The sequence below is a fragment of the Balaenoptera musculus genome, chromosome 10 (genome assembly GCF_009873245.2).
Source record: "Balaenoptera musculus isolate JJ_BM4_2016_0621 chromosome 10, mBalMus1.pri.v3, whole genome shotgun sequence".
NCBI lineage: Eukaryota > Metazoa > Chordata > Mammalia > Artiodactyla > Balaenopteridae > Balaenoptera > Balaenoptera musculus.
The window spans coordinates 15,088,494-15,102,072 of record NC_045794.1 but is presented as its reverse complement, the minus strand read 5'-3'; the positions used below and the strand labels follow the sequence as shown (position 1 = coordinate 15,102,072).

Here is a 13,579-nt window from a genome sequence, read left to right as displayed (position 1 = left end):
TTGTGAAAATGAAAGTCAGGTTTTCTTCCTATCTTTCTAAAAATGCTTATTCCTGCTTGAGAAGAAAACCTTCTATGGTTTGTTGCCCAGTAAGCCATTTAAGTCTCTCACACACACACACACACACACACAAACACATAGACACACACACACAGAGTTTAAGCCAGGTTTTATATCACAGTATAGACAGCAGAAAAAAGTGGGTACAACATTCATTTAACGCACACCTGAAGAAACACCTCAGTATGCTAACCATCCGCAAGGATGGGAACATTTATGAATTCCCAAAGTGTGAGAATGTCAAAGATGATTTCAGAAAATTTGCATAAACTTTCAATGTTGTCTGAATATATAAAGACCATAATGTGTGTTGTCTTAAACTGCAGTTGCGGGCTTCTTTAATTTACATGCTAATACTGGACTGACTAGACCACGGGTTGTGTTCATGCCCTTATAGTGAACATATCCTATGAGCATATGACCAGGAGAGATGTCTCAGAATTTACTTCTGTGCTTGTCTTTTAGCTTTCTTTTCAGATTTCCCTGTGGTTTCTTTCTGAACTCAGTAACTACTTATTGATCTTGAATTGCCGTCCTTGCTTCCAAACTCCCTGCTCACTCTGTCTACTGCTACAATTTCCACCTGCATCCTGCCTCACCATCTAGGAGGTAGGCAATATTTTTGGTGCATACTGCATTATTTTGAACTCTCTTCTTGAAACCTACCTGCATTGTTACGGCTCGTGGTTTGCAGTACCCCTGGGTCTGTGTCTTATTTGATTTCTAGCTATAAGCCATACCTTCTGTTTTCATTATGGTCTTAAAGTCCATTCTTATTGCTCTTTAATATAGCCTGTTTAATTCTAATAAAACAATGCATAACAAAAATTACATTATTCCAGAAAATAATCAGCAGGGTAGGATTTTTTTATGTCTTGGAAAGTTTTTTTTTTTTAACATCTTTATTGGAGTATAATTGCTTTAAAATGGTGTGTTAGTTTCTGCTTTATAACAAAGTGAATCAACTATACATATACATATATACCCATATCTCCTCCCTTTTGCTTCTCCCTCCCACCCTCCTTATCCCACCCCTCTAGGTGGTCACAGAGCACCGAGCTGATCTCCCTGTGCTATGCGGCTGATTCCCACTAGCTATCTATTTTATATTTGGTAGTATGCATAAGTCCATGTCACTCTCTCACTTCGTCCCAGCTTCCCCTTCCCCTTCCCCTGTCCTCAAGTCCATTCTCTATGTCTGCATCTTCATTGCTGTCCTGCCACTAGGTTCATCAGACCTTTTTTTTTTTTTAGATTCCATATATATGTGTTAGTATATGGTACTTGTTTTTCTCTTTCTGACTTACTTCACTCTGTACAACAGACTCTAGGTCCATCCACCTCACTACAAATAACAATTTCATTTCTTTTTATGGCTGAGAAATATTCCACTGTATATATGTGCCACATCTTCTTTATCCATTCATCTGTCGATTGACACTTAGGTTGCTTCCATGTCTTGGCTATTGTAAACAGAGCTGCAATGAACATTGTGGTACATGACTCTTTTTGAATTATGGTTTTCTCAGGGTATATGCCCAGTAGTGGGATTGCTGAGTCGTATGGTAGTTCTATTTTTAGTTTTTTAAGGAACCTCCATACTGTTCTCCATAGTGGCTGTATCAATTTACATTCCCACCAACAGTGAATAGGGTTCCCTTTTCTCCACACCCTCCCAGGCATTTATTGCTTGTAGATTTTTTGATGATGGCCATTCTGATTGGTGTGAGATGATACCTCATTGTATTTTTGATTTGCATTTCTCTAATGATTAGTGATGTTGAGCATTCTTTCATGTGTTAGTTGGCAATCTGTATGTCTTCTTTGGAGAAATGTCTGTTTGGGTCTTCTGCCCATTTTTGAATTGGGTTGTTTGTTTTCTTGATATTGAGCTGCATGAGCTGTTTGTAAATTTTGGAGATTAATCCTTTGTCAGTTGCTTCAATGCAAATGTTTTTTCCCATTCTGCGGGTTGTCTTTTCGCCTCATTTATGGTTTCCTTTGCTGTGCAAAAGCTTTTAAGTTTCATTAGGTCCCATTTATTTATTTTTGTTTTTATTTCCATTTCTCTAGGAGGTGGGTCAAAAAGATCTTGCTGTGATTTATGTCATAGAGTGTTCTGCCTATGTTTTCCTCTAAGAGTTTTATTGTGTCTGGCCTTACATTTAGGTCTTTAATCCATTTTGAGTTTATTTTTGTGTATGGTGTTAGGGAGTGTTCTAATTTCATTCTTTTACATGTAGCTGTCCAGTTTTCCCAGCACCACTTATTGAAGAGGCTGCCTTTTCTCCATTGTATATTCTTGCCTCCTTTATCAAAGGTAAGGTGACCACATGTGCGTGGGTTTATCTCTGGGCTTTCTATCCTGTTCCATTGATCTATATTTCTGTTTTTCTGCTAGTACCATACTGTCTTGATTACTGTAGCTTTTTGTATAGTCTGAAGTCCGGGAGCATGATTCCTCCAGCTCCGTTTTTCTTTGACAAGATTGCTTTGGCTATTTGGGGTTTTTCGTGTTTCCATACAAATTGTGAAATTTTTTGTTCTAGTTCTGTGAAAAATGCCATTGGTAGTTTGATAGGGATTGCATTGAATCTGTAGATTACTTTGGGTAGTAATTTCCACAATGTTGATTCTTCCAATCCAAGAACATGGTATATCTGTTCATCTCTTTGTATCATCTTTAATATCTTGCATCAGTCTTATAGTTTTCTGCATACAGGTCTTTTGTCTCCTTACGTAGGTTTATTCCTAGGTATTTTATTCTTTTTGTTGCAATGGTAAATGGGAGTGTTTCCTTAATTTCTCTTTCAGATTTTTCATCATTAGTGTATAGGAATGCAAGAGATTTCTGTGCATTAATTTTGTTTCCTGCTACTTTACCAAATTCATTGATTAGCTCTAGTAGTTTTCTGGTAGAGTCTTTAGGACTCTCTGTGTATAGTATCATGTCATCTGCAAACAGTGAGAGTTTTACTTCTTTTCCAATTTGGATTCCTTTTATTTCTTTTTTTTCTCTGATTGCTGTGGCTAAAACTTCCAAAACTATGTTGAATGACAGTGGTGAGAGTGGACAACCTTGTCTTGCTCCTGATCTTAGTGGAAATGGTTTCAGTTTTTCACCATTGGGAATGATGTTGGCTGTGGGTTTGTCATATATGGCCTTTATTATGTTGAGGTAAGTTCCCTCTATGTTTACTTTCTGGAGGGCTTTGTCATAAATGGGTGTTGAATTTTGTCAAAAGCTTTTTCTTCATCTATTGAGATGATCATATGGTTTTTCTCCTTCAATTTGTTAATATGGTGTATCACATTGATTGATTTGCATATATTGAAGAATTCTTGCATTCCTGGGATAAACCCCACTTGATCATGGTGTGTGATGCTTTTAATGTGCTGTTGGATTCTGCTTGCTAGTATTTTGCTGAGGATTTTTGCATCTATGTTCATCAGTGATATTGGCCTGTAGTTTTCTTTCTTTGTGACATCGTTGTCTGGTTTTGGTATCAGGGTGATGGTGGCCTTGCAGAATGAGTTTGGAAGTGTTCTTCCCTCTGCTATATTTTGGAAGAGTTTGAGAAGGATAGGTGTCAGCTCTTCTCTAAATGTTTGATAGAATTTGCCTGTGAAGCCATCTGGTCCTGGGCTTTTGTTTGTTGGAAGATTTTTAATCACAGTCTCAATTTCAGTGCTTGTGATTGGTCTGTTTATATTTTCTGTTTCTTCCTGGTTCAGTCCCGGTAGGTTGTGCTTTTCTAAGAATTTGTCCATTAATTCCAGATTGTCCTTTTTATTGGCATATATTTGCTTGTAGTAATCTCTCATGATCCTTTGTATTTCTGCAGTGTCAGTTATTACGTCTCCTTTTCATTTCTAATTCAGTTGATTTGAGTCTTCTCCCTTTTTTCTTGATGAGTCTGGCTATTGGTTTATCAATTTTGTTTATCTTCTCAAAGAACCAGCTTTTAGTTTTATTGATCTTTGCTACTGTTTTCTTCATTTCTTTTTCATTTCTTTCTGATCTGATCTTTATGATTTCTTTCCTTCTGCTAACTTCGGGGTTTTTTTCTTCTTCTTTCTGTAATTGCTTTAGGTGTAAGGTTAGATTGTTTATTTGAGATGTTTCTTGTTTCTTGAGGTATGATTGTATTGCTATAAACTTCCCTCTTAGAACTGCTTTTGCTGAATCCCATAGGTTTGGTGCTGTCGTGTTTTCATTGTCATTTGTTTCTGGGTATTTTCTGATTTCCCGTTAGGTTTCTTCAGTGATCTCTTGGTTATTAAGTAGCGTATTGTTTAGACTCCATGTGTTGGTATTTTTTATAGATTTTTTTCCCTGTAATTGATATCTAGTCTCATAGTGTTGTGGTTGGAAAAGATACTTGATATGATTTCAATTTTCTTAAATTTACTAAGGCTTGATTTGTGACCCAAGATATGATCTATCCTGGAGAATGTTCCATGAGCACTTGAGAAGAAAGTGTATTCTGTTGTTTTGAGATGGAATGTTCTATAAATATCAATTAATTCCAACTTGTTAAATGTATCATTTAAAGCTTGTGTTTCCTTTTTTATGTTCATTTTGGATGATCTCTCCATTGGTGAAAATCGGGTGTTAAAGTCCCCTACTTGTATTGTGTTACTGTCGATTTCCCCTTTTATGGCTGTTAGCATTTGACTTAGGTATTGAGGTGCTCCTATGTTGGGTGCATAAATATTTACAGTTGTTATATCTTCTTCTTGGATTGATCCTTTGATCAGTATGTAGAGTCCCTCTTTGTCTCTTGTAATAGTCTTTATTTTAAAGTCTATTTTGTCTGATATGAGAATTGCTATTCCAGCTTTCTTTTGATTTCCATTTTAATGGAATATCTTTTTCCATTACTCACTTTCAGTCTATTTGTGTCCCTAGGTCTGAAGTGTGTCTCTTGTAGACAGCATATATATGGGTCTTGTTTTTGTATCCATTCAGCCAGTCTGTGCCTTTTGGTTGGAGCATTTTATCCATTTATATTTAAGGTAATTATCAATATGTATTTTCCTTTTACCATTTTTGTAATTGTTTTGGGTTTGTTATTGTAGGTCTTTTCCTTCTCTTGTGTTTCCTGCCTAGAGAAGTTCCTTTAGCATTTGTTGTAAAGCTAGTGTGGTGGTGTGAATTCTCTTAACTTTTGCTTGTCTGTAAAGGTTTTAATTTCTCCATCAAATCTGAAAGAGTTCCTTGCTGGGTAGAGTAATCTTTGTTGTAGGTTTTTCCCTTTCATCACTTTAAATATTTCCCGCCACTCCATTCTGGCTTGCAGAGTTTCTGCTGAAAGACCAGCTGTTAACCTCATGTGGATTCCCTTGTGTGTTATTTATTGTTTTTCCATTGCTGCATTTAATATATTTTCTTTGCATTTAATTTTTGATAATGTGATTAATATGTGTCTTGGCATGCTTCTCCTTGGATTTATCCTGCATGGGACTCTCTGCGCTTCCTGGACTTGATTAATTATTTCTTTTCCCATATTAGGGAAGTTTTCAACTATAATCTCTTCAAATATTTTCTCAGTCCCTTTCTTTTTCTCTTCTGCTTCTGGGACCCCTATACTTGGAACGTTCGTGTGTTTAATGTTGTTCCAGAAGTCCCTGAGACTGTCCTCAATTCTTTTCATTATTTTTTCTTTATTCTGCTCTGCAGCAGTTATTTCCACTATTTTATCTTCCCGGTCACTTACCTGTTCTTCTGCCTCAGCTATTATGCTATTGATTCCTTCTAGAGAATTTTTAATTTCATTTATTGTGTTGTTCATCATTGTTTGTTTTTCTCTTTAGTTCTTCTAGGTCCTTGTTAAATGTTTCTTGTATTTTCTCCATTCTATTTCCAAGATTTTGGATCATCTTTACTATCATTATTCTGAATTCTTTTTCAGGTAGACTGCCTATTTTCTCTTCATTTGTTTGGTCTGGAGGGTTTTTACCTTGCTCCTTCATCTGCTGTTTGTTTCTCTATCTTGTCATTGTGCTTAACCTACTGTGTTTGGGGTGTCCTTTTCACAGGCTCCAGGTTTGTAGTTCTCCTTGTTTTTGATGTCTGCCCCCAGTGGCTGAGGTTGGTTCAGTGGGTTGTGTAGGTTTCCTGGTGGAGGGGACTAGTGCCTGTGTTCTGGTGGATGAGGCTGGATCTTGTCTTTCTGGTGGGCAGAATTGCAGCCGGTGGTGTGTTTTGGGGTGTCTGTGACCGTATTCTGATTTTAGACAGCCTCTCTGCTAATGGGTGGGGTTGTGTTCTTGTCTTGCTAGTTTTTTGGTATAGGTTTTCCAGCACTGTAGTTTGCTGGTCATTGAGTGGAGCTGGGTCTTGGCGTTGAGATGGAAATCTCTGGGAGAGCTTTCACGATTTGATATTATGTGGAGCCGGGAGGTCTCTGGTGGACCAATGTACTGAACTCTGCTCCCCCACCTCAGAGGTACATGGCTGACAGCCAGCTGGAGCATCAAGACCTTGTCAGCCACATGGCTCAGAAGAAAGGGGAGAAAGAAAGAAAGAAAAATAAAATAAAATAAATTTATTAACATACCAATTAAAAATAATTTTTAAAAATTAAAAAATTGTAAAGTAATTAAAAAAAAAAAAAAGGACAGACAGAACCCTAGGACAAATGGTAAAAGCAAAGCTATAGAGACAAAATCACCCAAAGTAGCATACACATACACACTCACAAAAAGAGAATAAAGAAGAAAATATATATATTGTTGTTCCCTTAGTCCACCACCTCAATTTTGGGATGATGTCTTGTCTATCCAGGTATTCCAGAGACGCAGGGTACATCAAGTTGATTATGGAGAGTTAATCTGCTGCTCCTAAGGCTGCTGGGAGAGATTTCCCTTTCTCTTCTTTGCTCACACAGCTCCTGGGGTTCAGCTTTGGATTTAGCCCCGCTTCTGTGTGTAGGTTGCCTGAGGACATCTGTTCTTTGCTCAGACAGGACGGGGTTAAAGGAGCAGCTGATTCAGGGGCTCTGGCTCACTCAGGCCGGGGCGAGGGAGGGGTATGGAATGCGGGGCGAGCCTGCTGGCGGCAGACGCCGGCGTGACGTTGCACCAGCCTGAGGCGCTGTGTGTTCTCCAGGGGAAGTTGTCCCTGGATCACGGGACCCTGGCAGTGGCGGGCTGCACAGGCTCCCAGGAGGGGAGGTGTGGATAGTGACCTGTGCTCGCACACAGGCTTCTTGGTGGCTGCAGCAGCAGCCTTAGCGTCTCATGCCCGTCTCTGGGGTCTGCGCTGATAGCCGCGGCTCACGCCTGTCTCTGGAGCTCGTTTAGGGGGTGCTCTGAATCTCCTCTCCTCATGCACCCCGAAACAATGGTCTCTTGCCTCTTCGGCAGCTCCAGACTTTTTCCCGGACTCCCTCCTGGCTAGCTGTGGCGCACTGGCCCCCTTCAGGCTGTGTTCACACAGCCAACCCCAGTCCTCTTCCTGGGATCCGACCTCCGAAGCCCGAGCCTCAGCTCCCAGCCCCCGCCCGCCCCAGCGGGGGAGCAGACAAGCCTCTCGGGCTGGTGAGTGCTGGTCGGCACCATTCCTCTGTGCAGGAATCTCTCCGCTTTGCCCTCCGCACCCCTGTTGCTGCGCTTTCCTCCGTGGCTCCGAAGCTTCCCCCCTGCCACACCCTGTCTCTGCCAGTGAAGGGGCTTCCTAGTGTGTGGAATCTTTTCCTCCTTCACAGCTCCCTTCCATAGGCGCAGGTCCCATCCATATTCTTTTGTCTCTGTTTTTTCTTTTTTCTTTTGCCCTACTCAGTTTCTTGCCTTTTGGGAAGTCTGACGTCTTCTGCCAGCATTCAGTAGGTGTTCTGTAGGAGTTGTTCCACATGTAGACGTATTTCTGATGTATTTGTGGGGAGGAAGGTGATCTCTACGTCTTACTCTTCCGCCATCTTGAAGGTCTCTCATGCTTGGAAAGTTTTAAAGTCAGGGTGGAGCACCGAAGTGTAAGGGCAAACCCCACAATGAATGTTTTGAAAATTCCTCCCAACTTTCATTTATTTTCGTCACATTATAGATTTTTTTTCCATCTCACATGAGTTTATAATCATCATTTTTAATTAGGGAATAGTTGCAACATTACTTATCTTTACCTCTGTGTATTTGCTATGTTGGATCCTGTGTGCACCTTGTCTACGAATTTGCATTTACAGGCATATGGCTCTCAGCGACATTCCTGGGGCCAAGTGTTATTGATTCAGATTGGGATTTTTAAATGGATTTAATCTATATAAACTTTTGTAAAAACTTACTTTTTTGAGTTGGGTTAGATATAGCAGGTTGCCCATATTCATGAGGCATGAGATGAATAGTGTTCCTGCAAGTTGCATTAATCTTCATTTTCACTACACTATCCTGGCAAGCCTAGGGAAGTCACAACTGTAAGGAGTGGTAGAAGCAACTGTATGGTACATATATTTCTAAACCAGCTCTCTCTTTAGAAGGCCTTTAGAGAAGTGCATATTCTGTTTGTAAAGTAACATGGTATTCAAGTCTATTCATAGAAGCTCTCCACTTCAGTCTTAGGGTCTCCTGTCTTAAATTCAAAACCTGAGGCACCTGGCATTTAAAATAGCTTGTAACTACAACCTGACATTTCAGATAAGAAAATACCTGTGTTAAAAGCAAGACAAAAGAAAAACATAAAGACCACTATTTTAGACCTATTCAGCATTCAGTATACAGTTAACTTAGAAAAAAAATCATTGCTTATATTTTGGATATTCAATCATATATCAATACATGACCATTTGTGTAATTGTTTATATTTCAACATATTCAGACTAAATCAATCCTTGATCATATTTCTAGATAAATTTATATTATTTTCCAAAATTACTCCAATATTGTGATATTTGATGTCATAAAAGTGTACTATCTGGCAGCAGAATTTGGTTATTAGAAATTACTTTTATAAAATCTATAATTAATATTAGAATATGGGAAAAGCAAGAAAAATATTATGAGCAGATGCCTAGTAAATGACTATTTTCTACATAATATTTATTTGGTTAATTTTTTATTGTTTTATATATACAGTTGGATACAAATATTTTATCACAAGCATTTCTATTTTTTTCTAATTAATAAGTGAAGTCGTTTTCTAAAAATTTTCCCTTTTGGTGTTTATATACCTTTTTTGTAACTGTAACCAATTTTGGCTAGAGAATGTCTGTGGTACCCATATTGACATATGATCTATAATTCTTTAGCCCCCTGGCTGGCCAAATTGCAATTATCACTTTTATGTAGTCTATTGTTGATTCACTGGGAACTGTTTTAGAGAATTATTGGTTAAAATCCTGGAATTCCTTGGCAACTCTGCTGTTCTTACCTGAACTAGCTGTGGGAGATATTCCAGTAGTTCATCATTCAAGAGGTTGTCTAACTGTTGAACTGCCACTTTACGAATTTCTTGATCTGGAAAACTAATACAAAGTAAATATATCTACTAAGCTGTTAACAGTATAAAATAATGCATGAGAAATATCAAGAAAACATAGAATTAATTTCAGCCCCAATGCATTAGATAAAATAATAATCTCACAATCAATTAAGATGTTCATTAGCACCAAATAATCATTCTTTTTTCATATTCTGTACTCTCCTATGAACTGCAGTACAAAGTTGTTTTGACTTTCAGATCCCTGCCAGCTTTCCTGCCTATAAAATGTGGATTATAGAATATAAAAGATATTTTCTAAAACATATGAAAATCTTTGCTTATTATTTAGCCATGTATTTATGAAAACCAGAAGTCTAAAGTATCTTACAATAAATAAGCACAAATAATTTAATACAGCTAAATCTTACTAGACGGTTAAGTTCTTGAGGGTAACTATGCCTTACTCATTTTTGGACTGCAAATGCTTGTTGTCAGATTTAGCACCAATTAGACATAATAAAAGTTTGTTACTGAACTAAATTTAGTTAGCATTTGAAACCCTGTAGTCGCTCTTCATATTGGCAGGTTTCTCATCTGTGGGTACATAGGGTTGACTGTACTACACCATTTTATATAAGGGACTTAAGCTTCTGCATTTTGGCATCCGCAGGGGTCCTGCAACTAATCTCCTGAGGATACTGAGGGACGACTGTGCTCCTCTGATGGGCTTCTCCGACTGCCATTCTCTTGTTCCATCAGTAGAATTAGATTCAATTATCTCTATCTCCTGGGAAGTGCCTAGATATAACTTTGACACCATACTTAGATGTAGATTAGTAGATATAACAAGGGTATTGATAAGAGCAATTAATTTTAAACAAGTCTTAAAAAATTAGTATGTATAATTTAAAACTTGAAGGAAACTTTTTATAGTAATTCACTTAAAAACAAAGACATGAATGAACAAAACCCCCAAATCCTTTTGTATGGGAACAAACAAAATGCTTTTCAACCAGTCAGGTGAGAGCTCTAAAGACTGGCTCTCAATACTGTGGAGGTCAGAAAACTTTAAAGTCTCCAATGCCCAGTCTCTTTTCAACATGTCAGGTTAATGAAGGGTGAAATGAATACTATGCAGCTACAGTGTAAAGGAAAAAATGGCATTACTCAGTATCTCCCAACTGTCCTTGATAGCAGTTTGAAATGCACTGCTTAAACAGGTTACATATTTTTTCTTCATTTAAACTGAGCATTTTAATTGCAACAAGAATTTCACTTCCAAGGTTAGTCATCCAAAACCCTTATTTCTGACCTGCAAATACTTTCCCAGTAATTTTCTCCCTATGAACATTCTAGCAATAAGACCTAGTGAGAATGTAGTCCAGGCACATCTCAAGAAGTACCGCTAAGGTCAGAAGATCTTAGCATAGCATCAAGCACAGATGGAGAGTAGAAATGGTGTAATAAAAATGCAAAGCTGGAAGAAGGTCAGCTTGTTTTAGCACACTAAGACTTTATTTTCTCCTAACGAAATGTGATTGACTAATTTATTATTCTCAATTACTAAACCATTTGTCTGTGGCTTGTAGATGTCAAGGTCAGTTTGAGGACAGTTTGAAGTCTTAGAGGGAATAGTTAGTTGGTATATTTTGTTGCCTCAGCGATGACTTAGGTCCGATACTAGTCATCCATGCTTTCCTGTGTGCCTGTTTTATCTTATTGATGTGAATGACAACAAAGAAGGAAAAACAGAAAACAAACATCACAACAAAACAAAAACCTTTGGTGAACACTATACTGGTAATTATGTACTTACTCCCAAACACTAGAAGGTAAACACTCTGAAAGCAGAAAAATTTTGCCTGTTTCATTCATGTATGTGTCCCCATTGCCTCTAGATTGGTGGACACTCTCCACATATTTGAGAAATGTCTAAACTGAATTAATTATCATTCCACCTAAAACATCTCTACTATCAGACTTCTGTCTTGCAGTCTGTGATATCACCTTTCTCCAGTCATGCAGGCCTGAAATTTTAATGGTTATATTTTCTCCCTCTTTGCCCTCTTCATTTAATTCTTACCCCTTTCCATCTGGTGAAATTCTATTCATCCTTGAAGTCAAAGCTCAAGCATCAATTTACCGGTGAAGCTGTCTTTCTAGCCCAGCCACTTTCTAGCCCCCTGTTGAGTTCATCACACTCTTCTTTATGGGATTCTATACGCATGGTTGAGGATAGGCTCAATCATTTATATCCCTAGTCCAAGCATAACTGAATATATTTGTGGAATTCCTAGTAGTCTCTTATCTTTATATCTCATCAGTTGTCAAGTTCTGTTGATTTTTCTATCCCAATGGCTCTAGCATCTACACTTGTTTCAATTTCTTCTGCAACTGTCTATGCTAGGCCATAATTATCTGATGCTGGTATTAGCATTTTTCATAGCAATACCTTATAAAATTTCCTGATTTTGTAAGTTCATTTCTCATAAACCATTAAATGGTTTTCTATTTTCAAAGGACCTCTCAGGCCCATACTATTCATTTAGATATTCAAGGCTGGCTGAACACTCCAGATTTTTCTACTACTGTAATACTGAATAAACTGCTCTGGCTTATTGTATGTTATTTTTATTTTGAAAATGCTATGCTCATTCTCACCTTTGTGAGCACTGTAACCTCTGCTTGGAACACGCTCCCTTCTCTTCTTAAAGTTTTAGTCCTCCTTCAAAATGTGGATCAAATCCCCTTGAAGGCCACTACGCCAATCTTTAGTAATCACTTCTCTGAACTCCAAGGGCCTTGAGTGGTTAAATCCACTGGGCAATTAGGATATGCTAGTGTGTATTAGGATTTATCATTTTATATATATGTATCTTCATTCCTCAGCTAGTGAATATATAAACTGAAGATAAAGATTGTTCTATCTTCTTTTTTTTATTTCTAGAATTTAGCACCATGCTCCATACATGTTGAGTGATTAATAAAAATGCATTGGCCATGAAGATAAAAATGAAGAAAATCATACTATGGAGCCCATCTTATTTCTTGTGCTCTGAGATAATTTACATTGGTAGCAATAGGCTTAATTCCACAAACACCACTCATACAAATTCCAGATTTTTTTTTTCCTCTCAGTCAAACAGTAAGAGAAAAACAAATCTGAAGGTAATGGAAAAGAAGGGTTTATTATCTTTTTTTCCAGGCTCCTCAGGAACAGGAGAACAAAAAACTAGTAATATCTGTATAGTATAGTCCAAAAGGAGAATTATGTATTGTATTAACATGTGCAAATGCTGGGAAGAATGTTTTTGCACCTTCATAGAAAGGAATGTCTCTTTTTATTCATTACTGTTATGTGAAGTTCAGGAAGAAATTGGAAGAGAAATTGCCTAGAAATGAACCACAAGACATCTTGAGATGTGACTAAGGCCTAACGACATTAAAACATATCCAAATATAACTTGAATTTGACTATTTTAGGAAGAGTTGGCCACATTAAAAGAGATGCTGGCAGTGTTGGTGAAGTTCCTGGGAAATGGGCTCTTTCATATATTGCTGGCAATATACGGGAACATGTATTTGAAAAGAATCTTTAAAATGTGCTTACTCCTGGACATAGCAATTCTACTTCGGGAATTTTTCCTAAGAAAATAATCAAAGGTGTGTGTGAGGATATATGTATGCAAATAAAATTGGAAATAATATAAATATCTAAAAATAAGCAGTTAAGTTAAATGTGCTATGACCATATGATAAAATACATGCTGTCATTAAAATATTAAAATAATATTTAATAATATGAGAATATTATGAAAAAATTGTGCAATTTGTGCAGTATAATACCATTTAGAAAAATGTGTGCATTTTTCCATATGCTTAACAAAAAAGATGGAAAAGGAAGGATCAAAATATGAATACAAAATTTCTGGATGGAAATGTCATGGATGACTTTAGTTTTCTTTTTTATGCTTAGTTTTTCAAGTTTTCTATATGAAAGTTCTATTGGTTACTAAAAAAATAATAATTTTTAAAGTAAGTCTCATTCAATTAGCTATGAAAATATATTAATAATTGCAAATATATTACACTACAAAAAAGATC

The 13,579-nt window shown here is 37.2% G+C and overlaps 1 protein-coding gene across 2 annotated transcripts in view; it reads right to left on the bottom strand.

The window, feature by feature from the left end:
- The window catches only part of PIK3C2G (phosphatidylinositol-4-phosphate 3-kinase catalytic subunit type 2 gamma), a 354,208-nt gene that overhangs the window by 215,020 nt on the left and 125,609 nt on the right, over positions 1–13,579 (bottom strand). For both annotated transcript variants that reach the window (XM_036866811.1, XM_036866810.1), the window contains exon 16: positions 9,425–9,518. In XM_036866811.1, coding sequence (XP_036722706.1) covers positions 9,425–9,518 — 94 coding nt within the window. The remainder of the gene's footprint in view (positions 1–9,424; positions 9,519–13,579) is intronic.